Here is a 27,541-nt window from a genome sequence, read left to right as displayed (position 1 = left end):
AAAATAAACACCTAACAGATGAGATATACGTAATTCTCAAAAAAAAAAAAAAGTAGGCTTAAGACCAGGAGCTCAGAAATCTAGGTAAACCATAACATTAGAACTGTCCTCCCTGGGTGACAGGGCTGTGTTTCACCGTGATCTGTCCTCTAAAATGCAGATTGCCAGTTTACTTCTTGGGATGGAGGTCAGACAGAGGAACACTACAGTGTTTTGACCACATGTAACTGTAGATTTTCTCAGTAGCAGCTGGTGGATGTTTGTGAGCAAGCTTAGAGCTTTAGCATCTGCACATGCTCAGGCCTAATGTTTGGTTAATGCAACAGGATTTTTGTTAGTTCATAGCTGACTCACTCTACAGTAAGGACACCCCTCCAATACTTGCTGGAAGAGCAAATTCTGATGATACAAAGCAGTGCTAGCACTATGAGAAGGCCATTTGATTTGTAATGGTGTGTGTAGAAGAAGGATCCAATTGACAAAAATACCAAGTGAGGTGATGTGGTGAGACTCTGCGTAACTCCAAGTCTTCTCCAAAGACAGCTGTTGCAGTTGCTCTGCCCTGCAAGTATTCTGTTGGTCTCCACTAATTTCATCTTTCAAATCTGCAGAGAAATTTTCAGGCTACTAACAAGTTTTGAGTACATAGTCTTGTATTATAAATATCACGACTTTATCTCTAACAAAGTTGATTTCTTTTGTCACATAGACAACTTTATTTTCCAAAGCAAAAACATTCTGTGAAGAAAATTAAATCCTTTTATCACACGGAGAACAGATTGACAGTTCTTGAATCCCAAATCCTTTGTGAATTGCACTTTGTTCTGGATGCAGGTGGAATGTAACTGCCCTGGCAAGCATTTACTATCATGGTAAATTATTTTTTTTCTATATGAAGGCAATTTTTCTGTGAAGTAGGTATTCTGCATTCTAGATAGGGCAAGGCCAGATTTCTTTAAGCTAATGTTGGGCATTATGCAATCTTAAAATGCCCGGAAGTGACATAGCAAAGGGCAGACAGAAGTCCCACTGATCCACATCTAGCATCCCATAGTTTGTCTACTCTCCTGCAAACCATGCTTTTTCAGATGTTCAGCACTGATTTTCTAAGAAATAAGAAAACCGTTATGATGGATTAGCTCTAATCTGATATGATGCTGGTGGCTGTGTATTTGATGTGCAGCTGCCATTTGCCAGGCCAGGCACCGCGCTGCTGAGCATCTCTGGGTGTGGTTTGTCAAGAGCAGCAGTCGATAAAGGCTCCAGTCTTCTGACTGGCAGCTGGATGACTGTTTCCCATGCTGCTCTGTGGTCCGTTGGTTAAAACTAGATTAATTCCTACTTCTTATCCCTAAAGGAAAGAAGATGGAGGACCTGAGCACGTTTACAGGTGAAATCGTACCAGTCAGGCAAAAGTACCAGTCTAACTAGAAAAACATACCCAACCATTTTACTGGGTATGTTGGCTCTGTGGCTGGGCAGTATCAAAGCAAGCAAATTTGGCTTCGTGCTGCTATTTACAGGGCAGTGACCACTGGTCACCGTGACCAGAGAGTAGAGGCCATGCAGAGAAGTCGCTTCGCTGGTAGAGCAGCGTGACAACACAGTTAGAAGCTGGCAGAAGTATCCAGCTTCTATGACGGGAAAAGCTGATGAGCTGAGAGCTTCTTTGTTGGCAACAAATCCTGGCAAATGATTTGCAAGTTATGAAATCACTTCACTTGCACCAGCTATACAAAGGAATATGATTATTTTATCCTTTTAAAATTGAAATTTGTAGAATTCGTCTTTAGCAAGGACTTGAAATTGACATCTTTTACGAAGGGCTATGACAACTTCCAGCTGTACTTCTCAGTATACGCGGGGAACTGCTGGCCACCCACTCCAAGGCTGGAAGGAGCAGGAAGGTGAAAAGCGGGACTCTGATGTGGGGGACTCGGACACGGTGGCCGCTGTTGGTCACGGAGTCTCTCGCTGGTCTCCCACAACTGCGGTTAGGAAAGCAGCGGTCGGCAGAGGGTGAAGCCGCCCGGGGATCGCATGTGCCGCGGGCAGCAGCGAGCGAGCGAGCTCTGCCCCCGCTCCCCGGGCCCGGCTGCGGGAAGGGGGACCGGGCAGCCTGTTCCGTACCGGGGCAGGGAGCGGCGGCGCGGGCCGGGCCGGGGGCAGCACCGCCCCGCGGGGCGGCAGTTACGGCCGGGCGGGGCGGGGCGGCCGCTCGGGGGCGGTGCTGGCGGGACTCGGGCGCTCGGCGGGCTGCCGAGCCGGAGCCGTGGCGTGGCGGCGGGCAGTGGCCCCGGCCCGGCGGAGGTGCTGAGCGCGGCAGGGCAGGTAAGGGGGTGCGGCGGGCGGGGTTGTCCCCCCGGCCGGGCAGGCGGGAGGGCGCTCTGTTTGCGCTGCCGGGGAGCGCTCGGGCTGGTGCCCCAGCGCGACCCGGCTGGATCTGCGGCGCTTCCCTCCCCCCGTTAAATACTCGGCGGCTCCGGCAGGCGGTCGCTGTCGACGCCCGGGGGGGGACGGGGTGCGGCCCGGGCGTTTACGGCGCGGCGGGAGAGGCTGTTTCGAAGGCCGGGAAAGGTCCGTGCGCTCCCGCCTGCCCGGCGCACCGGGGAGACCCGGGGCAGCGGCGGTCTCGGCCGCGTTGGCTGAAGCGGCCAGGCGGGAGGGCTCGGCGGGCGGCGAACTGCCCCCGCACCCAGCCTGGCCGCTCCGTGAGGCCTCGGCGGGAGGAACTTCGCCTGCAGCATGGTACCCGCGGGCACACACCCGGGGCTTGGTACTCACGGGCTTGCTCCGGTGTGTGTGAGCGGTCCGTGCAGTCCGGCGTGGGGGCGGGGGTGCACGCATCGTGCACGGCGAGAGCCCCAAATGGGCTCTTCAGTCTCTCAAAGCCTCTGTGGTGACAGACGTGGTGTTTACCAGCCTTGGCTGGCAGATAGAACAGCGCTGTTGCGGAGCTGCTCTGCTTCTCCACTGGACTGACACTTTGTCATCTATTGTTGGCTGACCTACTGTGGCTGGAGTGGAGTAACTTACCTGAATTGCTCTTTTTTTTTTTCTTTTGATGTCCGTTATCCTTAGAGTAGCTGATAGCAGTCCCTTTCATTGTATATACTTTAATCTGAATATTTTTAGAGCCTTGAACAGACTTCTTAGTGTATTTCTGCATGGCAGGTTCCTGAAGAATAATGCTGAACCTTTTGACGAGCACGGACTTTTCATTGGAAATGTGTTCTGACATGGAGGTTGTCATGGCCTTCATGCAGAATGTTGCACTTAAAAAAAATATTACAATATGTGAAAGTATTTCAAAAATATATATATATACGCTAGGATGTAAGGGATTAAACTATGTATTTGTAATACTGTAACCTGAATTTCTGGACAGATCACTTTACATAAAGGCTGGAACAATGGAAATTACAGGGTTGGAAGAGTGTGTGTGATGACCTTATAAGCCTTTATTTTGTCTGGCACTGTAGTCTGAGATGAGCATCTGGTTCAGACCTTAAATTTTCTCTTTTACAAGTTTTACAAATGTAGTTTCATGTTGATGAAAAGACTACAGATTAAGTGGCTCTATCCTTGACTAACTGCAAAAGCTGTCACATATAATAAGTTATTGTGCCAGTATTACAATAGTAATGGGATATTAAATGAACACATTTTGGCAGTAAGTAGCTGTAATACTTATGCCCTGTTTTGACGTCTGTGGAAGGAGGATTAGTTCAGACAGAATTTGTAGTGGGAGGGTGTGAGTGGGATGAAAGCAAAAGCTGCTTAATTTTAATCTTCTGAAAAAGGTAACTAAAAGTAGTGCACATGGTTAAAACACATATGCTCCTCTCTCTAATGGCTTTTAATTGTAGTCTCTTAAATATTTTATGTAAACTCAGTAGTGCTGAAACATTAATTTTTATAAGATTCAATACATATGAGCTCCCCGTTCTGCAAAAACCCCAAAATATTGAGGAATAGCAGGGTCTCATGTGAAGGGCTGACAACAACAGAGCTGTAAAGCTGCATTGGTGTAACTGACCCCTGTGTCTGTACCTGTGAACTCACACAGAGGTGCAGCTCTGCTTAGACTTCAGGCGTTTAGTGATACTGTTTCCCTTTCATAATGGTGAGATTGCTTTTCTCTGTCAGCCTTCATTTGTCTTTTGGGCTTTTTTTTTTAGTTTAAAAAGTGGGCATCTTGGAATTAATGCACACAAAAAGCAATGCTTCAGGGTGTGCAAAAGTACTCTCCCCCATGGAATTTGCTTTCTGCAGTGGTTTTACAATAGAGTGTACATTAAGCATCCTGTGAGGTTTCTTATGTAGGTCTTTGTTCATTTTCAAAATCTCATAGGAGACCTTTGAAACTAAACTTTGGTTGAATTTTACTGGGTGCTTTTTCTGCTGAAGTTGCAGAATATATTTTTAATTTATTTATTTATTTGTTATAAAAGGCTTGTATCTTAAGTGTATCTGTGTTTTATTGCCTGAAAGATGAATTCATGTGGTCCTAAGTTTGGCTTTTATCTGGATTTATGGTCAGTTCTAGTTGCGTATTCTCTTACTCTCCCTAAGGTTTTTATTCTCTTTTAACTAATGAAGAAACATTGGCAATTAGTATGCAAAAAACCACAATGAGATATCTATTGCTCACAAACATACATCAAATGAATGTAGGAATTAAATGTTAAGCCACCTGCTAATGTATGCTTTATGATTTAGATGGGATTAGATTGGTTTATGATGGATGCTACAAAGGAGGTGGTGCTACCTTAACTGTTGGGACGGGTGGAGACTTCAAGTCTCCCTCTACCAAAAATCAGTGAGGGTTTCTCTCAAGGAGTATTGGAAAGTGCATGTGAAACATGCAGCTATTGCTTGAGGTTTTAAAGGGATTGTTTGGTGACGGAAGTATGGGAGGATTAAAGAAGATGGAGTTTGTTATAGGTAATACAAGAAGGTTGTGGGAGTTACTGGTAGATGCACGAGATAGTTACTGAGAAGACACATGACAAGACAGGATGGCAGCTCAGCTGGGCTGGCAGGCACTTGACTGGCACACACAAGGGCTGCCAGACAGCAGCCTCAACAGTGAGGAAAGATTTGCATAAAAAGAACCTCAGGGGTCCAAATGCTGGACAAACAGGGTGGTTTGGGTCAGGACTGTTCCTGCAGGGAGTTGCATCCGGGGAGTGTTTGAACGTAGCCTGGGATCTTGGCTCGCTGGGAGGGGGAGTCAGTAAGCGACCTGTGCCTTGATTCACATTCAGAAGGTTGTATTTAAAAATACTCTAGCTTGAGTGGCAAATTATATATAAAAATGAAAACTTACATTGTGTAGCAAAAGGGGAAGAAATGCCAAATGCCCGAGAGGAGACTTTAAATGTAGATTTCATGCAAGACTTCTGCTTGCATGGCATTTAGTGCTGTGGTAATTTTACTGGAATTGTGTTAAAATATTGCAGTACTGATAAAAATATTGTGCTTTAAAATAAGTTTTTTTTTTTTTTTTTTTGAAATGCTTTCTAGAATTCTTTCCATAGTGAATGCAGGCCAATATATGGTATAAATTACACAGAAGTAGAAATAGTAATTGAAACAGTTGATTGTAAAGCTGCATATAGGATGCTGATGACTGAGGGCTTATGTAGCAGCTCTCCAGAAAGATATTTGAAATGTACAGATCGTGACATGCTTCATGTTCTGTTAACATCAGGCTGCGCTTTGTTAAAACCCAAACAGACTCCCCTTAAGCAGCATTTGGCTTTGCAAACCCTTTAGGGTAGAAAGTTTTAGAAACGTTATTGTCTGAAAATCATATCGGAGGATACATGGGTCTTGACTTATATCTGCACAGAGCATGTGAGGTTCGCCCATGCGACTCCCTTTGTGGCACTGGGTTTAGGTTAGAACTCAAAATTAATGTTCTTGTTTGTCTTGAAAGTATGAGGTGGTCTCTGGTTACCGCTGGATGAGACATGCTCTTGCTCAGTGAAGAAATAAAGAGTGGGAAGGTGTACTGTGAGAATCAGTGTTTATGATTCATTTTTAAGAAATCTGATAATGTCATTTTACTGTGTTCAGAAAATGCCTGAATCACAAATGTAATGGTTCATCATAAGCAGCAAAAAAGAGCAATTTTTTCTTTGTGCAAGATGATAATAAGAACATTTGCCAGGAGCACTAAAAAGGTGGATGGTAAGTCTGTGATTATGCACCAAGTGGTTCTGATCACAGGCAAAGGATTCAGAGCTAGACGGACAGACTATTTTTGTATTGATTAGAGAGATAAACGTGACATTGAAAAGCTAGATAGCTGTCCTATTTCTTAAAAAGAACTGATGTTTGGAAGCTGAAACAATTAGGCTGATTTGTTTGTGCCACATGGCGAAGACTTTGTTCGGAAATGCTATTTGGAAATACTAGTCAGTGACTGTTTTCCAGATGTTTCATCCAGAGTTTCTACAGCCACCTGAAACTTTTCATGTACCAAGAATGAAGTCAGTCTCCCACGGAAAGTTTTCATGTGATTCATGGCTTCCCTTGTAAAAATAAGAAAATTAAACACCGTAACTTTTTCTCAATGTCTGCTATGATAAATTCCACAATTACTTACGCAGTGGAAGATACCGTACTTTGTTTTCCTAATGCCGATAGTCTTTGGTGGTGGAAAGAGAGATGGTGTGAATACCTGGTTTACTCTGTTGTTAATGATGACTTTGAAAGGACAAAGCGAAGCTGACACTGGACCTTGCACTTTGCCATATTTTTCATGCTTTGTTCATCTTCCTCACATCTATGGTTATGATGTGGGTTCACGGATTGCCCCTGAAGCAGCAGTCTGACCACAGGCTTGCCTTTCTGTCTGTGAAGACTTTTTGGTGCCCTCATGAGGAGCTCCTGTGGGGCCGATAAGTTGTGAAAACAACTTTGTGGAACTAAGCAACAAAAATGTGGACAAAGGGCCTGTCAAATGAAGCATTAGGACATCGTGTAATGCCAGCACTGGTTGCCTAAACCCATTCTTATTTTTCCTTTGGAAGAAATAACTCTTCTGCTTGCACCTTCATGTTCAGGTTGTCTCAGACTGTAGCATGGTGTGTTTCCAGAGGTGACCTTGTGCTGCTGCCAGGAGGGCCGAGGGAAGAACCAGACGTGCCCTTCTGCCAGCAGCACGATGGTGTCCCCGCTCTGCTGCCTGTGTTAGTCCCCATTCAGCTCTGCAGAGCTGGGACAGTTGGCAGCTGTACGGAGTGTCGTGGGGGAGAAAGGGTGGCAGAAAATGCTGACTGTCTGCTATTGCATCTGTGTAATCACTATTCTAGGGTTAGATTGCAGGAAGATGACAAGATTGCTGAATAAAGTCTGTTTAGCCTTTTTTTTTTTTAAATTCAGTATGACCTGCCAGCTGCCGGCGCTGCAATGGGTGACAGTGTAACCTGCGGAGAGAAACAAAAGCCTTCCGTTTGGAAGACGGGACACAGAAGTGTGTCTAACCTGTGATTTGGAATCTCTGTGATTGTATAGAGGCAGTTGATTACTGAAGAGTTGGGTGACCTGGCAGATGATGGCAGAATGGAACAAATCTCGTAGCTGGGCCATAGGAGAAAAAATATTTGAGGATGAGGGTCAAAATATAGCTGGAGCACAAGGATAAAATAGAAATGTAATTGGTAATGAAATAAACGTCAGCCCAGCCATCCCTTTTGTACAAACAATTCTAACATCAGGTTGTTGCACTGCCATTTTTCACACGTGTAACATGGTAAAATGGTGTTTAACTTCATGGAAAGCTCCCAGTAATGCCCGGATTACCTGAAAACATAGCTTTTTACATCTGGTAAGCAGAAGGTGTAGCTAGCTGATGGTTACAGGTGGAATAATGGGTGAGTTGCTGGGGATCTCAGTGCATTCAGATTCTGGCAGTTTTCCAGAGGGTGAGGGATAAAGTACCAGCTGAGCAGGGATGCAAGATGGGACGGTGAGTAGGCTGAAGAGACTGGCGTAATTAAGTCAGCAAGCTCTTAACAGCTTGACTGGAATCTCCCTAGATCCATTCGATTTGAATACCGTGAGCAAATCAAGGTGTGTGAACCCCTGAGAGCGGTGGGTGTGTGACCTTTCAGCATTAGAATACATACGTGTGCAGGCAGGTTATAAACAGACCCAGGATAAGATCATCTGGAATTAAAAGAATAAAGGCAGATTTAGGAGCTCACGTCCTATTCTCAAATCCATCTAACCTGAGTGGAAGGGCAGACGTGCAGAGGAAAATATTGTCCTTCATACTAACATAATCTCAAACGTTGAATAGGATACATTTGACCTAGTGTGGGAAGATAAACATTTTCCTACACTTGTGAGCTTCTTCACTGATGTCTTTATTGAATGTGGCTTCACTGGTTGACGGCAAATAGCTTTGATGGCGTCTCCACAATGTTTGCGTTCAAAGTTAGTGCCAGGAGAAGGTGTTTGCAGCAGAATGCAGCCCCTGACACTGGGACAGAGGGAGCAGGTGCCTGTTCAGAGGCATGCTCTAGGCTCTGTATTGGAAATGCACGCGGAGGGGAGTGTTACAGTAGGAGAGGGAGTTCTTCAAATAATTAAAACTGTAAGAAGTAATAACAATTCAAGCACGTGAACTGCTTTGCCTTTGTGTGCTTTTTGGAGCTGTGATGTTATCTGATCAGCCACTGGCTGTGATCTGTCTGTGATGAGAATCTATGCTGATGCAATTACAAGCAGATGGCATAGCGTTTAAAAATTGTAAGTTTAAAATAATTACATTCTGGTGCTGTTTTTTAAGAATTGTTTAATTGTCTGTATGTTCTGGAATGGTTTTGCTGCCAATTAACATTCAGTTCTGGCCTGGAGCCATCAAAATCATAAGGTTTCTTTCAAGTTTCATAATAATGTTAAAAAAGAGTTGCTCAGTTTCCTTTAGGAAGTAAAAGCACTTCCTTGTTTTTGTTTTTACTTTTCGCTGCAGTTCAGGAACATGTATGACACATCATTGCCACAGGGAAAGGAGGAGGAATAAGGTGACATTCCTCAAGTGGATGATGAAGAGTTGGGCTCGTGACAGATTTTCCTAGATATTAAAATTTTGTTTCCACAGGGCCTCCAAAATGATGTTACATCACATTAACTACAACATTAATGCACTAAACATAACTTGGATATAGATGTCTCGATATAGAAGTCTCTACATGACTGTGTTTATTTCCTGATTTTAAGTGTTTCATAGACTTGTAGGTTCCAATTTAAATAATAGAAATGCATTCGAGAGGATGGGGACTGAGAAAAATCAAATGCAAACCTGAACTATGTAAAAACTTGTTCTGCTCGCATCTCTTGGCTGCTGATCTCTGAAAGAAGGTAATTCATAATGTTGGGGATTTGAGTAGGACAGAATTGAAAAGCTGGAAACTGTCCTTTGAAGGATGTAAGCCGAAATTGTAAGCTGAAGACTGTTTTCCCAGAATTTCCAGTGTAAAACTGTATGACAGTCCTGCTCAAACCTGAAAGCTGGATAAGAGAATGTTTAAAATGTTCACTGTGTTATCTGCTTGCACACCTTGAGATTGAAAAGCTAAGATCTCCAAGTCAAGTGGACCTTTTGTTGTGAGAACCGCGGATTATCTTCAAGGTGCAGTGACATTTCAGTGTGGCTAATGGCCTCTTCATCACTTCTGGATGCTAAGTAACTCTTCACCTTTACTTATTCAATCCAGCATTAAATTTGCTGCGCAGTGAAAATAATGAGCGCCATAGAGAGGGACAAAATTGTTTGAGGAAGAACTCAGTTTGATCCCCTGGCTTCAATGAAGTGAGAGCTTGTGTTGGCTGCTTTGACAGACTGGGCAATACCGCCGTGCCATTTTCAGTAGCTATTGCACATCTCAAGAGCAGCTGCGCCACTATGGGGATTTTGGAACTGAGCAGATAAAGAAGAAACTTGGAATAGGAGAAAAGAGAAATGTAGATGTAGATATTTTAATGTTCCAAATACCAAAATATATTAAACTTGGGCAACTTAGCTGTGTGGTTTGTTGTTGTGTGTGTTTTTGTTTTTATGTTTGTTTTGTTTGTTTGTTTTAAATCAGATGCTTACTGCTAAAATGTTAAGTAATTTGAAAATAAAAATATCTTCAGTTTTACATATCAAGATGTAGCTATGCTCTGTTGGATAGCTGCTGCGTCCTCCTGTTTCCATGCACAATTACTGTGGAGTGGTACATGTTGCCTTTTTACCATGGCTTTCCTTACCTTCACATGCTCTTTTCTATGAGGCCGCTGACCTGTTTGTACTTTCAGTCAAGTTCTGTGTTTCCTGTGGCTGCTGACTTCCAGATGAAGTCATGGGCTGGGTTAACATGAGTGACATTACTGAGCAGGTTTTATTTAATTTTTTCAGTGATGAGCTGGTTTTACTTTTTCAGAAATGCAATTTTTTTACGCCAGGTGATGTGACCTATTTCTCATAAAAGCTTTTCTAAAAAAAATGGAATGCTTTTTTCTTTCTGATGGGAAAACGAAGACTTATGATTAACAATATCGCAGATGCTAGCTTTGTTACTTTGTGGTGCTATGCAAAATGTAACTGTGGTGTTGCAGGAATCATATGTCCAGTTCAAATTGCTGACACTACAGTCACCTGCAGGGGTTTTGTGAGGGTGCTGACTGGAGAATTGGTTCTGCTGCGTGTTCCCGTTTCCTCTCTGTTCTGCTACTGCCCTTAGATCTTTGTAGTGATGGTTCATTTGGTCATCACCGCAAGATCCCAGCCACTCTTTTTCATTCCTGCAGGGAAAAAAAAGCAAATCTTTTGAAGCACCAAAGAAAAGGTTTGGCAGGCACCACTTGGTGACATGACTATTTGCTGCAATTTCCTATTCAAGAATATGAAGTTCTTCAGCTGTGGGACAATGTCGGGGTGCTGGACTTGTGGGTTTTAATAGATGAAGAATGTACTACCTGGTAGGCTGCTGCCAAAGGGCTGGGGAATAATTGATGAAGCATCATGAGTTAAAATGGAAGTAAAGGCAGAAGTCTTCATTATAATTGTATCGGGAGCCATCACCTTCATTTCAGATGCCTTCAAAACAGGTTTTGTCAGAAAATAAGCCTGCAGATGTAGATGAAAGATAAAAGGTGGATCAAGAAGCAATTAAACTTTTCTGCAGTATAGAGACATCCGACTAGTAAGTGGGTCCTTGTGTTCTTCCATGGCTTTTTCTAAAAGTATCTATGAGTGTTACTGCATATCAGCCTTATGTTGCCTGTAGGCTTTTTGCTTTCCCTCCTATATTCTATAAGATTGCTACAAAATATAGCTCTATCTTTCTTGGGCGTATAATTAGGTACAGACTTAATGCCACTTTCCTTTTACAGCAAAGTCACATTTCTCTTTGCTGTTTCTTTGCGACCACTTTTGCTCACTTATATTTCGGTAGACAGTGTCATTTTGATGTACCACATCAGATAAATACAGTCATTTTATTGAGGCAGACTTTGAAAAGTACTATTGATTATTTATGGAGACATGCTATTTTAATCAAGTAAATTCATTTAAGCTGTCGTGGTGAGTCAGTGTAACAGTGTGCTTCTGCTTCATGCTAGATCCAGGTTTGTATTCTAGATGGATACAGGTGGCTTAGAGGATCTAGCAGTATCAGACAGCTTGCACAGAAGTTTAGCAGCAGTGGTTTAGTGTCGTGTCTGCCCTCACAGGCGCTTTGAAAGCATCGATGTCAAGTTATTTTTAGCATCTGACTTAATCAAAAGAAATATCTTAGCTACTCAACCCTGCAAAAAATATCTTTCTATTTTGCCCAAGAGGAAGGGATGCTGGGGGAGGTTCCACGTGCAGCACCAGCCAGCACTTCCCAGCTAGTTCTGAACAAAAAGCGGGTTAGTCACGCCAGCTGCTCTGCTGGGAGCTGTGTGCTCAGGCTGGGCTCTTTGCAGACGTGCTGCTCTCCCAGCATTTCTAGGTAGCTGCTGATTTTTGTAGTGAAATGGCCTAAACTAGATAATGTGACTTGACCAAATTTTCAACTTGGCTAGTCTCCTGACTCCCTGGCCTGGCCGTCAGTCGTAAGACTATTTTTGATCCTTGTGCGAGCGTGCAAGAGCCAAGCACCTTCCACCAGCACGTGCGGGCACCGTCTGGTGAGATCAGGTCAGAGCTGAGGGTGCTCTAAATGCTGTGAGGCATTCTGGTGTGTTTTGATGAGTTGAGGCTTTTGGATCATGTTTAAAAGAAAAAGGTAAATTCTGTGGGTAGGTAGGTAGGCTGCAAAAGGTGGTACAGAAGTAGCCTTTTAATTACATGCACTTTGATAGAGGATGCTGTATTAGTGGCTATCCTTCAGAGTATCTAGACTGGTTATGTGTGTCACGCTTATAATTAGTGTTGCCAAAATAAATTTGGGGTTTGTAGGTCGTCTTTATGAAGTTCTGCATTCATAGAATCATTTAGGTTGGAAAGGATCTTCAAGATAATCAAGTTTAACCATTAATCTAACACTGTCAAGTCCACTGCTAAACCATGTCTCTCAATGCCACATGTACATGTTTTTTAAACCCCTCCAGGGATGGTGATTCCACCACTTTCCTGGGCAGCCCGTTCCAATGCCTGACAACCCTTTCTGTGAAGAAATTTTTCCTAATAACCAGTCTAACCCTCCCCTGGTGCAGCCTGGGGTTGTTTTGGTCTTGAGCACAAGACTTCTCAGGGATGAGCATAAATCGCTGCTTTCCTGGCATGTGTCGGAAGCTGCTACCAGAACGCTGCTGCTCCCAGCACTGAGTTCCACCTCTTCTGCAGTGGTGTGGTGCTTACTCACCTTTACAAGCAATAAGTACTTAAACTATTTACTTATCTCCAGAGCAAAGGACTCAGGCCCCTGCGTGGAGACGAGCAAGGCAGTGATATCGGTTGCTGATACAACTGACCTTGGAGTGCTGAGCCCTTGCAGCGTGGCGATGGCGAGGCCAGGCCCTGACCCGCACTCTGCCCTGTGCCCAGAGCAAACAGATAAGATCAATGTTCTCTACATGTCACATCGCAGCAGATGCTCTGTGATGCCGCAGCTTCTTGCTACGTGGTAGTATATTCTGAAGACCCCAAATGTGTTCTGCTAGGTGGTTTGTTTTTTGATGTGTCTGCATATAAAAATATTTTTGTGTGGAGATAAGGTTGGTTAACTTTTTATTCTCCCAACCTCAATTTTATCATTTTTAGCTTAGCGATGCTCGCTTCAGTGAGTGCTCACGCTCCTCCTTGCACTCCCTTGGCTGTGTATGTGCTGGCCCAGTGCGGTTTGCCTGGGAGCAGCTGCTGTGCCAGCCCAGGGGAGCAGCGGCTGCCGCGCTCCCTTGGACGCACGTTCACCGGGTTCCCGCAGCTTGGTATCGAGTAAGAACTGATGAGAAATTGCATTTACAGGGTCTTATTTAACAGCTACTCAACAGGGCTGTTCCTATCCCTCATAAGCTGTAACACAGCAACTTTGAATTTGTTTGCAGGTTAAAGTATATTTAAAAAGAATAGTCTTCCTACGTTGTTTATAATTCATTGAATATTGCATTTAAAACAAAATGTTTTAAAACTTGTGATCTTGCAATTAAGGTTTAAAACTCATTAAGCTTTTTCTCTAAAACATTTTGCTAATATGAAGTGTGTATGCTGTCCTCTTTTCCAATCTTGTAGTATTTCCTTTTTTATGGCAACTTTTTAAATGCAGCAACAATATTAATGAGTGTAGTCTTTGCACAAGACCTCTTATTCCTGAGAGCTTTTTAATAGATTTTACCTCATCCTCCCTGCTAAGTCTAATTTTGCTTTTTCCTGTGGTTCCCCTTCTGTTCTTCCATCTGTTTGGTTTAACTGCTTTATTATCTCCCAGTGTCTTGTATACACTAATCCTTATACCTTCTACCCTTCAAAGCTTTGTTTAGTTTCAGTGGTTTAGTTTAGTTTAGTTTCAGCATACCTTTCAATAGGATGTTCCAGGATGAACTATGATTTTTGTGAAACAGACTGTTAAAATAATTCCTTCTGCCTTGTGTCTCTTTCTTTAAAATAAAACAAAACCAAAAAAAACCAAACAAAACACACACACAAATGAAAAAAAAAAACCTCATGCAAAACCAACAAAAAACCACAAAAACACAAAAAGCCCAACAAAAAACCCCAAACCAAATCAAACCAAAAAAACCAAACCCCATAGCCTTTATTTTTATTACTGCTTGCACATGTCGTTTGTGGTGCTGTTGGCATTTTGGAAAAATACTGTAATGGCTCTGGTTTCTTGCTTCTCAGAATCTCTAGTTCTTTCCATTTTCCCATAGTTTCCAAAAGCTGTAAAGGTAGTTATCCAAGTAAAATGAGATGGGAAGACCTCAGCCCTGCAAAATGTACGTGCATAATACATTTCACTTGCTGCAAGCCCCGCTGCCTCTGTTTCTGGAGCATCACTGCTTACGCTGTGGGTCCCACTGCTTCGTGCTGTGGAGGTCACCTCGGGCCAACTCCTCCATCCCACAACTCTTCTTAAGACTAACCACAATACATGAAATAAGTTCAGTGATTCACGAGACATTTTCAAATACTGATGGCAAAATGAATTAGGGAAAAAAAGCTCTGAATTTTGAGATTGTGATTTTACGTGGTTTATTAGTGCTCAGAGATGGAGATTAACATCTTGCTAAGATGCTTAGTTTTTGGAATGCAGAAGAGTTTTGATAAACAAATTCACATTAATTATATGTGTATGCAAGCCTTGAAAGCAGGAAAGAAGCAAGAGAGATCTTTCCTTGACCAAATAAGTGCCAGGACAAAAAGAAACAGTGGTGGGCGAAAGAAGTTATTTTCTGTCAATGTGTTTGAATGTGCCATCATAAACAGAGCTCAGTTCAAAGGATCTGGGAATGTCAGAAGATTTCTTTCAAGGCTAACCAGTTTCCTGCAACACGCTGTCGGTGCTGGGAAAAGGGCTCTCTTGCATATAAGAATGGCTGGTTGTTTAAAAAAATAAGTGTGTGTGTGTGAGAACATCTCCCATCCCTTACATAGAGCCATTTTCCAGTGGAAAATGGACATCTTTGAAAACAGGGGACTTCAGCAAATTTGGTGCACTTTCAGATGTCATTTTGCAGGGAAGAGTGTGATTTTACTAATGGTGCGTGCTTCTTGTTTGGCTGTTTTCAGGAGAGGGTTGTGGTTTATTTTTGGTCTTCATCTTTTGCAATGAGTTATTTGAGTTTTGAAGTTTTATTAAATACTATTAACTTGAAATATATTGTTCTGGTCTTCATCACAGTAGTTGTTTAAAAATATTGTTACACAGAGTTATCCCAGGTGTTAATCTTAAATCAATATACTTTTCCATTTTCTGCGTAGTGGTGTTGGTAATTTTTCTTACTCTTTATTCTCTTAAACTAGAGTTGTGAACTTGTATCAGTGAAAGGGCGACCAGTTGAGAAACTTTTTTTTAACCTATATCTAAAAGTGTGTGTGTATGTGAACCTTTTAAAGACCTTACGGCATTATTTTTTTGGCTAGGGATAATTTACCAAATTGTTCTTGAGAGCCCCTAAATAATAATATTTGTGTTGTGATTTGCTTTGCACAGGGGCAAGAGGCTTTTGTTAAAGAACTGTTGACCATGTTCTGACATGAGCATTAACCCTGTGTTAGCAGGAGAAAACTTAATTTTATGCTAAATGGCTTTTTTTAATTTTTTTTTTTTAATTAGAAAGTTCAGTCTTGTGGAAATGTAGTTAGTCTCATAACAAGGGTGAAGAGAACTTACCGATACCATTGTTGCCAATTTGAATTGCTCGTGTTTGCCTTTAAGAAATAACTTGACAGTGTCAAAATACTTGAATTTTCTTTCCTATAGTTGATGCTTCAACATCTGAAATATATTTGCCAATGTTTTGTTGTTTGCAGGAACCATTGATATATGAAGATGAAACCATGAAGAGAAAGCAGAACGAATAATAATGCTTTTCCGAAACCGCTTTCTGTTCTTGCTGGCTTTGGCAGCCTTATTAGCCTTTTTGAGCCTCAGTCTACAATTCTGTAAGTGTCCCCCTCTTTTGTTTTCTATATGTAGTGGCCTACATGTGTGTTTTAAAATAGCCATGCTTACATGTTTTTGAAGCATTCTTTCTGTGTTGTGTTGTTTGTTTTTTTTTTTTTTTCAAAAATAGGAAAATAAATGTAAGAATAAAATGTTTTATGTGTCATAGAGGAATTATGCAATCTAGAGACTTTTTCAAATCAGGCTATCTCAGAAAAAATCTTGATTTACTAGTGCAATTAAGTAATTGAATGTGATTGAATCTTTCCATGGAAATAGACGAAACACATTTGAGTAAGAACTGCTGCAATTCCTATTTTATGTGGCATGAGAACAGACAGGATTGAGAAACCTGCTGTGAAAGGGTTGAGCATTGGAATGTCTTATTTGTACCCTCACATTAGGAAACTTTAAAAAGTTCAGTTGGCTCATCACACTTGGCTGGTTTGTTTAAGAAAAGATAAATTATGCTGTGCTTCCACTCAGTTGATCATGGGTCAGTCCAGAGGCCAGTTACGTACTGATGGCAAAGGCAGAGGGTTGTACTGAGCGCAGGTCAGTGTGTGCTGCCATGTAAGCCTGGTGCCATATGGCTGCTTATTGCCTCCGTCCTGCACATAAAGGGGTGTTTAGTGTAAATAGAATACGTACTAATGCACACCGATGTAAGTAGTTGCTGTTAGAAGGCAAGGAAAAACACATATCTGTAGTACAGGATAACAATCTTTGTACAGAAGAGGTGGGAGAATACAGGAAAGGGAAAGAAGCTTTGTGGTTTTGTGTTATTTTCTGTATGTTTAAACTTGTCTGCATGTAACACAGGGACCTGTGGCTCTGAATTGCTTTTTTTCAGCCTCCTATGGGTACATGCCAGTGGTTCTGTTTCTTTTTGTCCTGGCATGTTTTTGCTCAAGGAAAGATCTCTCTTGCTTCTTTCCTCTTTTCGATAATGAAAAGTCTTACATAGACATACAATTAATGTGTATTTGTTTATTGTTTGGCCCGTTAGGCTCTTTATGGCTCTGCCCTTGATGTTATGTGGTTGGTTTTGAATTGTGTATAGGGTGAAGGTCCTAGAGGAACTTCAGCTGAAATATGAAACTGAATTGTTGACAAAAATGAACTTTATAGAGATGAGGAGGTGGGCATATAGGAGAGTGAATCACATTTCATCAAAAGAGGAAGTTATTTTCCACTTAATTAGAAGATAACATTTGTGCGAGAGGAATTCCAGGAGGCAGAGATGTTTGAGGGGACCTTTAAAAAGCACTTAAGCTCCAGCAGGCAGCCGTTATGAAGCTTAGTGTCAATACCAAAATACATATAGAAATTTTTATCAAATAAGAACTGCAATACAGACCAGCAGGAACCAAGTATTTGAAGACATACCGGTAACCTGATATTTTAACTTCTACCAGCCTCAGCTTTTAGAGAGATTAGTTCAGACTTGGAACAAAAAACCTCCAAAGCAAACACCAAACTCTCTTCTTCTATCATCACATACAACTATTATGGAAACAAGCTGGACTTTGGAGAATTTAAAAACCAAACTGAAGTCTTAAAGCCAAAACCAATATTTCTGCTCCAACTGTAAAACAATCCACTACCTGCAAAATTATATTAGAATTTGCAAGTGCTTGATGAGCTGATGTCAAATTAAACATAGCTGTAAATTTTTGATCTTCTCCAAATTATAGTTCCTGACTAGTTTAACATTTGTTATTTGTATTCTGTTGCTATGTTGGGGGTCCTTCCTTGCACTGAATCTGCTCCTTTTAACATGTGATGTGGTTCAGAGGCATGTACCCATCGCAGTTTGATTCTCACTGTTGCGCTAAGTGGTAGTAATGTAGTCTTTATTTCATGTATAAAGCTTTTTTTCTGAAAACAGTATGCTTATTTTCTTTTTATTCAGACTGTAAAATTTGGTTTCCAAATTTTGGTCCCTTCTGAGCTGCTTGGAGAAATAATTTGGTCATACTGCTTTATAATAATCGAATACTGTGTTCTGTTTTGGGCCCCTCATGAGAACAAAGACATTAAGGTGCTGGAGAGAGTTCAGAGAAGGGCAGTGAAGCTGGTGAGGGGCCTGGAGCAGAAGTGTGATGAGGAGCAGCTGAGGGATCTGGGGCTGTTTAACCGTGAGAAAAGGAGGCTGAGGGGAGACCTTGTCGCTGTCCATAACTACCTGAGAGGAGGTTGTAGCATGGAGGGGATTGGTCTCTTCTCCCATGTATCAAGGGAGAGGGTGAGAGGGGGTGGCCTCAAGTTGCTCCACAGGAGGTTCAGATTGGATATTAGGAAAAGTTTCCTCCTGGAAAGGGTTGTCAGGCATTGGACCAGGCTGCCCAGGGAAGTGGTGTCACCATCTCTGGAGGATGGTATAGATGTGGCACTTAGTGACATGGTTTACTGGTGGACTTGGCAGTGCCAGGATAACAGTTGGAGTTGACGACCTTAAAGGTCCTTTCCAAGCTAAATGATTCTATGATTCTGTAGTTTATGACAGATTATGGAATGGAAATAAGAGTTTATACATTTAGACTCAGGAAAATGCCCAAGCCATTGATTTGTTTTTTGTTTGTTTGTGTGTTTTTGTTTGAAGGGAGTTACATCCTGAAGCATTTGGAGTGGAAATGGATGTTTTATGCTGTTGTGAGATTGTGATTCTCTGTTAGCACGCAGCGCTCGGCTTTGTGGAGGAGGGCTGGCCATTTTAAAAGATATTACTGCTTTTCGAAGAAGTGAATGTTGAAGATGTCTCTTCTGTGCTAAATTTGTTCAAAGAGTAAATGATTAATGGTACAAGTGGTACACATCTTCCTTCTTTAAACTTCTGCTTTAGGGCAGCGCATCACTCCTATTATAAATGCTTTATATTTTATCCTGTCTTGTCCTTGCATGAAAGTGTGGTGTTTTGAAGCCAGACTTGTGAGTTGTAGCTGACTCTGAAGCGAAGGGAGTAGTGAAGGCCAAGTTCAGCTGGATTTCCATAGGTTCTAATTCAATATTACAGACAGCCTGACAGGTTTGCAGTCTGGCCCATGTTGAGTTGTGAGGATTCAGGAATTGCTTGCAGCAGTTCGCTGCCCAGTTAAGCAGAAGTTGGTGCTGCTTTCCTTTAACTGACTGTGCCGTGAAGGGTCTGGCACTACTCTTTGAGCAGCCATTCCTGCAGCTGTGCTGAAGTGGAGGTGATGGGTGTCGTGTCAGCAGCCCTAATGTAGGCCTGTCCTTCCTTGTAAGACAAACTGCCAAGGCAATTGTGTCAGAGCTAACAGTTGTCACATCTTGGGTTTAATCATAAGGAGAGAAACTGGGGGTTTCATTCAGCGTATTAGACCTCGATCTTCAGTATTGGTAGGTTGGGGGTGGACCTAGGATCTACAGAAAACTGTGCCCTGCTTTGATGTTTGTTCTTGGTTTCTTTGTCTTCTATTGTGGTTTCCAAGTTTTGATCGAAACTTGTCTGCTTTCCTGTGTTGCTTTTTCACTCCGAGGCTAGTGCTTTACATGGGTACTAATGCTGCTTAACTTACGGGGTAAATAATTGAGAAAGTATCCCCCAAATCTCTTTTGCCAGCAAACGACAGCTCTGAGCACTGAAAGTGTTGTACCCCCCAGCTGCAGTGTATGGACTTGTCCTGGCGCAGAGGCTGCCCCTGCCCTGCCGCTGCAGGGCCGCAGTACCAGAGGGACAGGAGGCAGCTCTGTGGAGCGGTTGGTTCACATTTGTCAAACATTGTGTTGCTGGATCAAATGCCAGCTGAATTGTTTTAATTCTCTTATCCTGAGAGAGACATGTAAGCAGACTGTACTTTGCCAAACAGTTGGAGAAAGGACATTCTTTTTGAACTGTAATAGTCCTTCTTCAAGGTGATGTAGTTGCTGTGGATCCCATACGACACCTTCCTTCCTGCTGCCAGCATCCTCTGTCACGTAGGTTTTGGGCAATGGAGGACTTGACCCGTTCTGCTCTTTATGCCCTCGCACAGGAGCCAAAGGCCCAGGGTCTGAGCACCATCTTTTCACGTGCTGCTTCCCACAGCATCAGGGGCCAGGCTTGGCTGCCTGGGGGGGCTCGCTGGCTTCCTTGTGTTCCACTTGGAGCAGCAGGGAAGGCAACTTTCTCCTAGAAGTCCTACTGTTTTCAAGCTATAGGTATTTATTTACACAAATGATGCCTCAAGTTCTGTTTCTGAACATATCTGGTGGATGAAAGGAGAATGAGATTTGAGCTCTAGTAAGTTTGAAAACCTATTCATAGTTTTGACAGGGTTGTTTACCATTTCTAGTGGGCACATAGAAGACTTTTATAAAGAAGTTTATACTTGATGAAAACACAGAAGTCTTCGTGATTTTAACTGTGTGGCCTGGACTTTGAAGCAAAAGAATGGGAGCCAGATGTGTTGCTCAGATTCGTTTTGACTATTAGTAAATTGTACAGTGTGAAACCTGGACCAGATCAGCAATAGAGGGAAACTCTCTTGAATGGAAAATGCCTCTGAATTTTGTACATGTTTTCATTTTAAATCATATAGAAAAATGACAGTGTTAAAAGTTAAAACTCAAAAAATGATCCACTGCTGGCTGAAAGCATTCTGTGATGTCTCTGCTGGATAGCTATAGCCATGAGAGTTTTTGTTTGGGAAACCCATTGGACAGGGTGACTGGATGACTTCCAAACTAAATACGACTGGCAGCTTAAAGTTTTATTGGGAATTGTCATTGTTTCCCTCTGGTTTTATGTTTTGGGCCAGATCTACAGAAAGCACTGGAGAAGTATTTTCCTTGTAGTAGTTAACACTCCACGCATGTTTTTATTTTTCCTCTCTTTCTTTGTTTATGTAAATGGTCATGGTTCTAAAATGATTTAAAACTTTGTTACTAAAGGCAGAAGGAGAACTGGTTTTGATAGACTTTTCAGTTAGACTGGTCTAAAGTGGAATTACGTTGTTTTTCTCTTAGAAGACTTCAGTGTTTTGCTTTGTCAGAAAAACTGCAGAATGGAAAAATGACCTGGGCTATTAGATTGTGGGTATATTTTTGTCTCTGTAAATATTATCTGTCATGCTGTTGACTAAAACCAGGCAGTTTACTTCCATACAGAGTGAATGCAAGTTGGGATACTTTATTCTTTTCTGCCAGAGGAAAAGGTTGCAGTGGTTGAGGTCTTCCTTCCTACTCTGTGCTGTGTGAAATGCCCAGAGCACTGCAAAGGGATTGTAAATGCAGCACTTGGGGGAGTTTCTATAGCACAGAGAGCGAGGATGGTAGCACAGCGAGATTTGAGTGTGTTGTAAAGGATGTGTCAGAATCCGACTGTGGTCCTGCAGCCTCACACTGCAGGGAAAACACATAATTTAGGACCCTGTCAATGTTAATTACATTGCTTAGCCCTTGGGTCAGCTTAGGAACAAGAGGTTGTAACTGTGCCTGAAGAGCTGCTTTCTTTTTTCCCCTTCAGACTGGTGTAGTACAGGAGAACCCAGTTACTGGGCAAGCACAGACCTTCCAGTACATTAGAACATCTGTGACTGACTGCGGAAGCCTGGAAGTGGCTCTCCTCAGGATGTTCCAACTATTTATCTTTGAGTTACCTTGAATAAACCAAACTGAAAGGAAATTCAAAAGCTAGCTGTTAAGATGCCATAAGTAATCCCTGTAAAGTTTACTTGACAATGACTGTGGGGTTTGATTTTTTTTTTTTTTAATTGCATGCATGTAAATAAAATTTTTACAACGAAGTAAATTCCTTTGTTTTACTTTGTGGTGGTTTTTTTGTTTATTTATTTTTTATTTTTGTTTTCATTTACTGAAAACCTAAGGAAAGTAGCAGTCAACAGAGAAGGACTATAACTATAGTGGGAAAGCATTTCTTTTTACTCGCGGTCTAAGCCTGTGGCAGGCAGAAACGCCAGCCTTCCCTTTGGAGCCTGCTGCAGGCACTCGCACAATCGCCAAGCCCTTGGCTCTCAGGCAGATCCTGCACATGGAGCTTCTCTTCGGGTTTCAGGGCTGTTTCCTTAAATACTTTGATAGTGTGGTCAGTGGCTCAGGCCTGTTACTCGATTAATTTTAGTATGTGCCACTGCTTTTTAGGATGTCAGCAGCAACCCAGGCAGGGTGCTGGTTCTTGTGTAAGGTGTGGGGAGTGGTTTGATGGTGTGTTTCGTTTTGTTTTGTTTGGTTGGTTGTTTGTATTTTTTCTTGTTTTGTTTTGTTGTTGTTGTTTTCTTTTGTTTTGTTCCCCCTCTCCCTTCCATGCTATCTCTGCCTTTATGGTCAGGCTGGGTGTTGGCATTTCGGCGTGTCTGGAGATGACATTTTGCTTTTCCAATAATAATTTCCCTCTACTTTCTGTCATCTTGTTTTGCACTGGAGGTTTTTGTTTTACAGATGAGTCACAGGAAACAGAAATCGGGATTCTCCACATGGAGAAGTAGTAGAGTTTTATTTTATTGGATTGAGGGCTCTTATTTTCTGAGGACAGTGTGGGCACCATCAGCAACCCCAGCAGTGTGCTGCCAGGAGGAGGCAATTGCTGTGTTCCTGCACAGCCCCCTTGGCAGCCCCTCCGCTTCAGTGGTGCTGCCCCTCTCCTGGGGGGCTGCTCTCTGCATCCCTGCTTGCTGGCCCAGTGTGGCTGTTCAGGAATAACACTGAAGGATTTGGGGCTTAGCTGATGGAATCACAGAATGTTAGGGATTGGAAGGGACCTCAAAAGATCATCTAGTCCAGTCCCCCTGCTGGCGCAGGAACACCCAGATGAGGCTACACAGGAAGGTGTCCAGGTGGGTTTTGAATGTCTCCAGAGTAGGAGACTCCACAGCCCCCCTGGGCAGCCTGTTCCAGTGTCTGTCACCCTCACTGAGACGAAGTTTCTTATCAATATTTAAGTGGAACCTCTTGTGTTCCAGTCTGAACCCATTACCCCTTGTTCTACCACTGGTTGTCACTGAGAAGAGCCTGGCTCCATCCTTGTGACACTCACCCTTTGTACTACAGGAGATGCTCCACTCCCTTCGTCATCTTCATGGCTCTGCGCTGGACTCTGTCCAGCAGTTCCCTGTCCTGCTGGAACTGAGGGGCCACAACTGGACACAATATTTCAGATGTGGTTTCACCAGGGCAGAATAGAGGGAAAGGAGAACCTCTCTCGACCTTCTCACCACTGCTGTGAGAGCAGCCGTGGCACAGGGGTGCTGGGCTGCTCTGGGGGGAGGCTCACGGGGAGTGTGTCCCAGTGCCAAATGCTCAGCAGGGACTGGCAGGTGGGAACAGAGGTGGAGGCCGAGGGGGTTGCAGCATCCAGTTCAGCCTTTCTTGTGCAAAGCAGGATGTGCTTCCTCAACATATGTGGAGCTGTAGCTGTGGCACCACAGAGCTGCCAATGTCCCCCCTTCTCCACCCCAAAGCAGAACAGGGTGTGAGCTGCACGTGCAGCACCTTGCCCAGAGACTGCCAGTGGGATGCTGAGAACAGCTGGTATATGAGAAGTCTGTGGAAAAAATGGGTGAGTTGGATTTTTCTAGAATTTAATTTCTGAAGGAGTAGGGGAAAAGTCCCCAGGGTATTTGGTAAAAAGATAATATAAACTTCTGTCTGTTTCTGGACAGAAAATGTATCTTTACCATCTCTCTAAAGTGAATTCCTTGCCATCTCTTACTCCTCCTCACCAACAAACAATAACTACTTATATTTTACATTATAAGAATATTTTTTTTTCAGTGGAAGAAAAAAAAAATAGAGCTGCATTTTGCTGATTTATACAGCTAACTATATTTAAAAAGCCACGACTTTAGAATTCTTGATGAATTCGGTTTTGTCATGTGTTACAAGCATACCAAATTAAAAGGAGACCAGATATCTTCCTTCCTGAATTTTGCCTTCAAGCTCATAAGCATGGCAGATTTTCCACTAATGAGAAGTCTCTCTGGGTTTTTTGAAAGTACTAATTTAATCTGAATTTAAGATTAAAGGGAGAAACAACCCATAAATAATATATTCAAGGCTGTGAACACTTTAGTAGTGGGTGAAGAAAACTAACTGTAAATATACAGATTTTTGTTAAAGATGCTTTTTGTGTTGTCATTGGAGATTTAAATAACTTTTTTTTGTGATTCTCAAAAGTGGTGGTATAATGTACCCGTCCAGAAATTATTCCTTGAAGAGGGAGGAGACATGACAAATACTTGAGAATGATACTATGGGACAGTCTTGTTTTCTTCTACAAAAATAAAGCAATAATTTTAAAATATCTGCTTTAGATATAGGTCAAGTTGCTTCGTACAAGATTTGCCCAGTAGAAGATACTTGGCAGGCTACAGAACTTTAGACATTTTCTTTAAATATATATTTTGGCTTTTTCTATGATGATTAATTGAACCGTGTTTAAGCAGAGATTAATATGAGCTGTTAAAACATACAGTTGAAGGTTACTGTAAATAAAGCCTCACACTTCACAAAAACTAACAACAAGTTATTAGTTAGGCTTCTGCAAATCCTTAATGCAGTGTTGAGTGAAATCCTAGAGGGAAGATATAAGACTGGGAAATAATAAGCATTTTTAACATAATTTCTCTCAAAATCCAACTGAAATCTTGGTCCTAATACATGCAAGAAAGTTTGGGAGTGTTGAAATTTGTGCTTCAGTCTTTTAATAATTGTGGTAATGCATATTGCAAGTATTTTAAACATGTGAAAGTGTCAATGGCCTTTTGTGGGGACAGTCTCGTGGGTGTGTACCTGTCCTTAATTGTTTGAGTTTTGAACGGGTAGTAAACAGCAAAGAAAAACAAATATTCTCAGTAGGTGAAAAAATGATGTGCTTATAGTAATCAATGTTTCTGACAGTATTTATGTAGACTAATGCACTGATTTTAATTCTCTCTCTGTATATTTAACCTGGGAGTGAACTCTGGTTTGTTGCTCATAGATAAGCTACTTTTAGATACCTGTGCTATAGTTAATCCTTCCTGTTCTGGCTTGCTGCCAGAAGATGACTTATGTGTAGTTGTGTGTTATTTAAACAAATGTAACCTACATTTCTTTCAAGGATGTGCATAATACCTTTGTCTTTCTACGTACCATGGAATCCTGCTATCTTGAGATACTTGGGTTTATCATCAGAAAAGTAAATGAGGGTAGAACATGAAATGGTAGAATTAGGTCTAGACCAAGAGGCTCCCTGAGGGGTGGGTGTTTTCCTTAGTGATCTGGACTACTCACTTTTTTGCAAAGCAATGATGTGCCAATGTAACTGCTAGAAGCTCTGTTGCAGCTGAACTTTTATAACCATGTGCATGGACGGTCGCCTTGCATGGATGTCTGTGGAAGTGTAGTAGACTTTTGGGGGAGCTCATGGAAGATTGCACAGTGTTTTCTTCTGCTGACCCACAATTTTTTGTAGTTTTTTTTCCTATCTCTTCAGATCCTGCAGTCATTTTACAGTCCCGTGAGCTTGTTTACATTGCATTAGTCTATTATGAATTCAGTAGTGTTTTTTTGGAATCATTGCGTAGGACCGTCTGGTGTTGCAGACAATTTGATAAATAGTGCATAGGAGAAGTAGCTCAGATTTTCTGTAGAGCTTTAAGAAATGCTCTGATTTTTTTAAAAAAGTATGGAGTATTCCTCCTGTTCCTTTGCCACTTTTTCTTCCTTATTTTTTTCCTTCTGTGAGCCAGTAGTTGCTTGGCTCTCTGTGTCCATTGAATTTCAGAAAAGGGCAGTTTGTACTTTAATGTGTATCAGCTTGATGATGGCCAATTTCACTTAAGACATGGGGCAATGAGGAAATCTGGACTTTCTGTTTTCTTTTAAGAGTTGCTTAGTCATAACCAAGCTTTAGGCTGTCTACTCTGGTTCTAAGTTGTAGGTGGTTTTAGCCAACGTGTAACTTTTAAACCGTTTATAGCTGACTGCACAATGCCGTGGCCTGAGTTAGCCCTGCTTTGAGTTTTGGGGTGGAGCAGATGACTTGCAGATGTCTGTTCCAACCCAAATGATTAGTTTATTCTGTAGCAGTAGATCAGGTGAAATATATATATTAGCAATTTCTTTTTTGTTGATATTTCACGAGTATTACCCTTATCAACTCAACAAAAGCTCATTAATCCAGTTCTCTGCTGTTCCTTTTTCATGCCTTGCAGATAACTGCAGATGTATTTTAGATTGGCATGTCAGTCTTTTAAAGCCAAAAATTTGTTCATAGTTTTTTTTCCATAGGTTCATTGTATAATGACCTGAACTGTGGTGTTTTTTTTTAATTACTTTTTTTTAAAGTAATCTCTGTTCCTGAACTTTATTCCCTTTTAAATTTTCAAAGCCCACTCACTGAGAGAACAGCAGTGCGTGCACACATTAAATGGCATTGTGGTTTATTTGTTAACCAGGTGGGCTTGCTGCAGTGAAATATGAAGTCTTGGAAAAGTGGAACTGATGTCCCTTTGTGATTTTGTTTGTGAGATGATCAGATTAAGAGAGCTAGAAGCCCTGGGGATCTGGTGTAATTTTGGCTTTACCAACTGTGCACATTAATGTTGGACAAAGACAAGAAATGTGATTCACCATCTTAATCTAAGCTGGTTTACAGCAAGAGTCCCAAAGACACCAATGGTTCTCTGATCCAGAGAACACTTCTCAATTTCTGAGGCTGACTACGTCTGCCGTTACAGGCTTCTCCAGCACGAAAGCTGTCAGGCTGTATTAAATATGTTGTTTCGGGGTTTGCTGCTAGCAAATCCACGGCAGCTTTCTGTGCCTTCGTGCTGACAAGGACAAGCAAGCGGGCAGACTTGGCGTGGCTAAGCAGTGGCATATGGTGCGGATATCCCTTCCCTGAGCGGGTCAGTTCGTGGATGGAAAACAGTTTGGATTAGATATGAAACAGAAAAGTGCTAATTTAATGCGGTAGTTTAAATATTGATTTGAATGTGTAAGGCTTTTTATCTTGGAAGGACACTGATGTAGGGAAGTGCCAGATGTCTGTGGATTGTGTCTGACTGATGTCATTAACATATTAAACGCTTTTTGTCCTGTGCCTTTGCAGAGGCTGTGGCTGAACTGCCGACGTGCTGGGTTTTCCTGCCTTTTGGTCGCTGCCCTTTGAGGAAAAGGGAGGTGACTTGTTCTGCCCCAGGTGTGCAGACGCAGAGACACTGCTGAGAAGTGTGGAAAGTAGCTCTGTTGAGAAGTGACAGAAAGACGCTTGTACTAGTGAGCGAATGTACAGAATTTGTTGCGGCCCAAAAAGCCACCGCCTTGGTGTTCTGAAACCAGGGGATGTAATAAAGATGTAGTGGGCAGAGTAAAGGTGTGATTTTAATGTCCTTTTATTTCTGTGGGGTTTTTTTCCTGGTGTATTTTGTGATTTCTGTTTCAATATCTTAGTCTTCTAGTACATGCCCTAATAAAAGTTGACTTGAGTTTGAAAAGCTATTCTG

General features: G+C 42.1%; 1 protein-coding gene across 2 annotated transcripts in view; it reads left to right on the top strand.

Moving 5' to 3' along the window:
- The first annotated feature begins 2,194 nt into the window (after positions 1-2,194).
- The window catches only part of PXYLP1 (2-phosphoxylose phosphatase 1), a 49,096-nt gene continuing 23,749 nt past the window's right edge, over positions 2,195-27,541 (top strand). The window contains exons 1-2 of one of the 2 annotated variants that reach the window (XM_065074162.1): positions 2,195-2,331; positions 15,962-16,093. In XM_065074162.1, the coding sequence (XP_064930234.1) occupies positions 16,015-16,093 (79 nt within the window). In that variant the 5' untranslated portion in view covers positions 2,195-2,331; positions 15,962-16,014. Of the gene's footprint in view, positions 2,332-2,509; positions 2,578-15,961; positions 16,094-27,541 lie in introns of those variants that run through there. The other variant, XM_065074163.1, reaches the window with a different exon arrangement.

This window comes from Columba livia, chromosome 9, assembly GCF_036013475.1.
Source record: "Columba livia isolate bColLiv1 breed racing homer chromosome 9, bColLiv1.pat.W.v2, whole genome shotgun sequence".
Lineage (NCBI taxonomy): Eukaryota > Metazoa > Chordata > Aves > Columbiformes > Columbidae > Columba > Columba livia.
The sequence above is the reverse complement of the archived record's forward strand: the minus strand, read 5'-3'. Positions and strand labels throughout refer to the sequence as shown.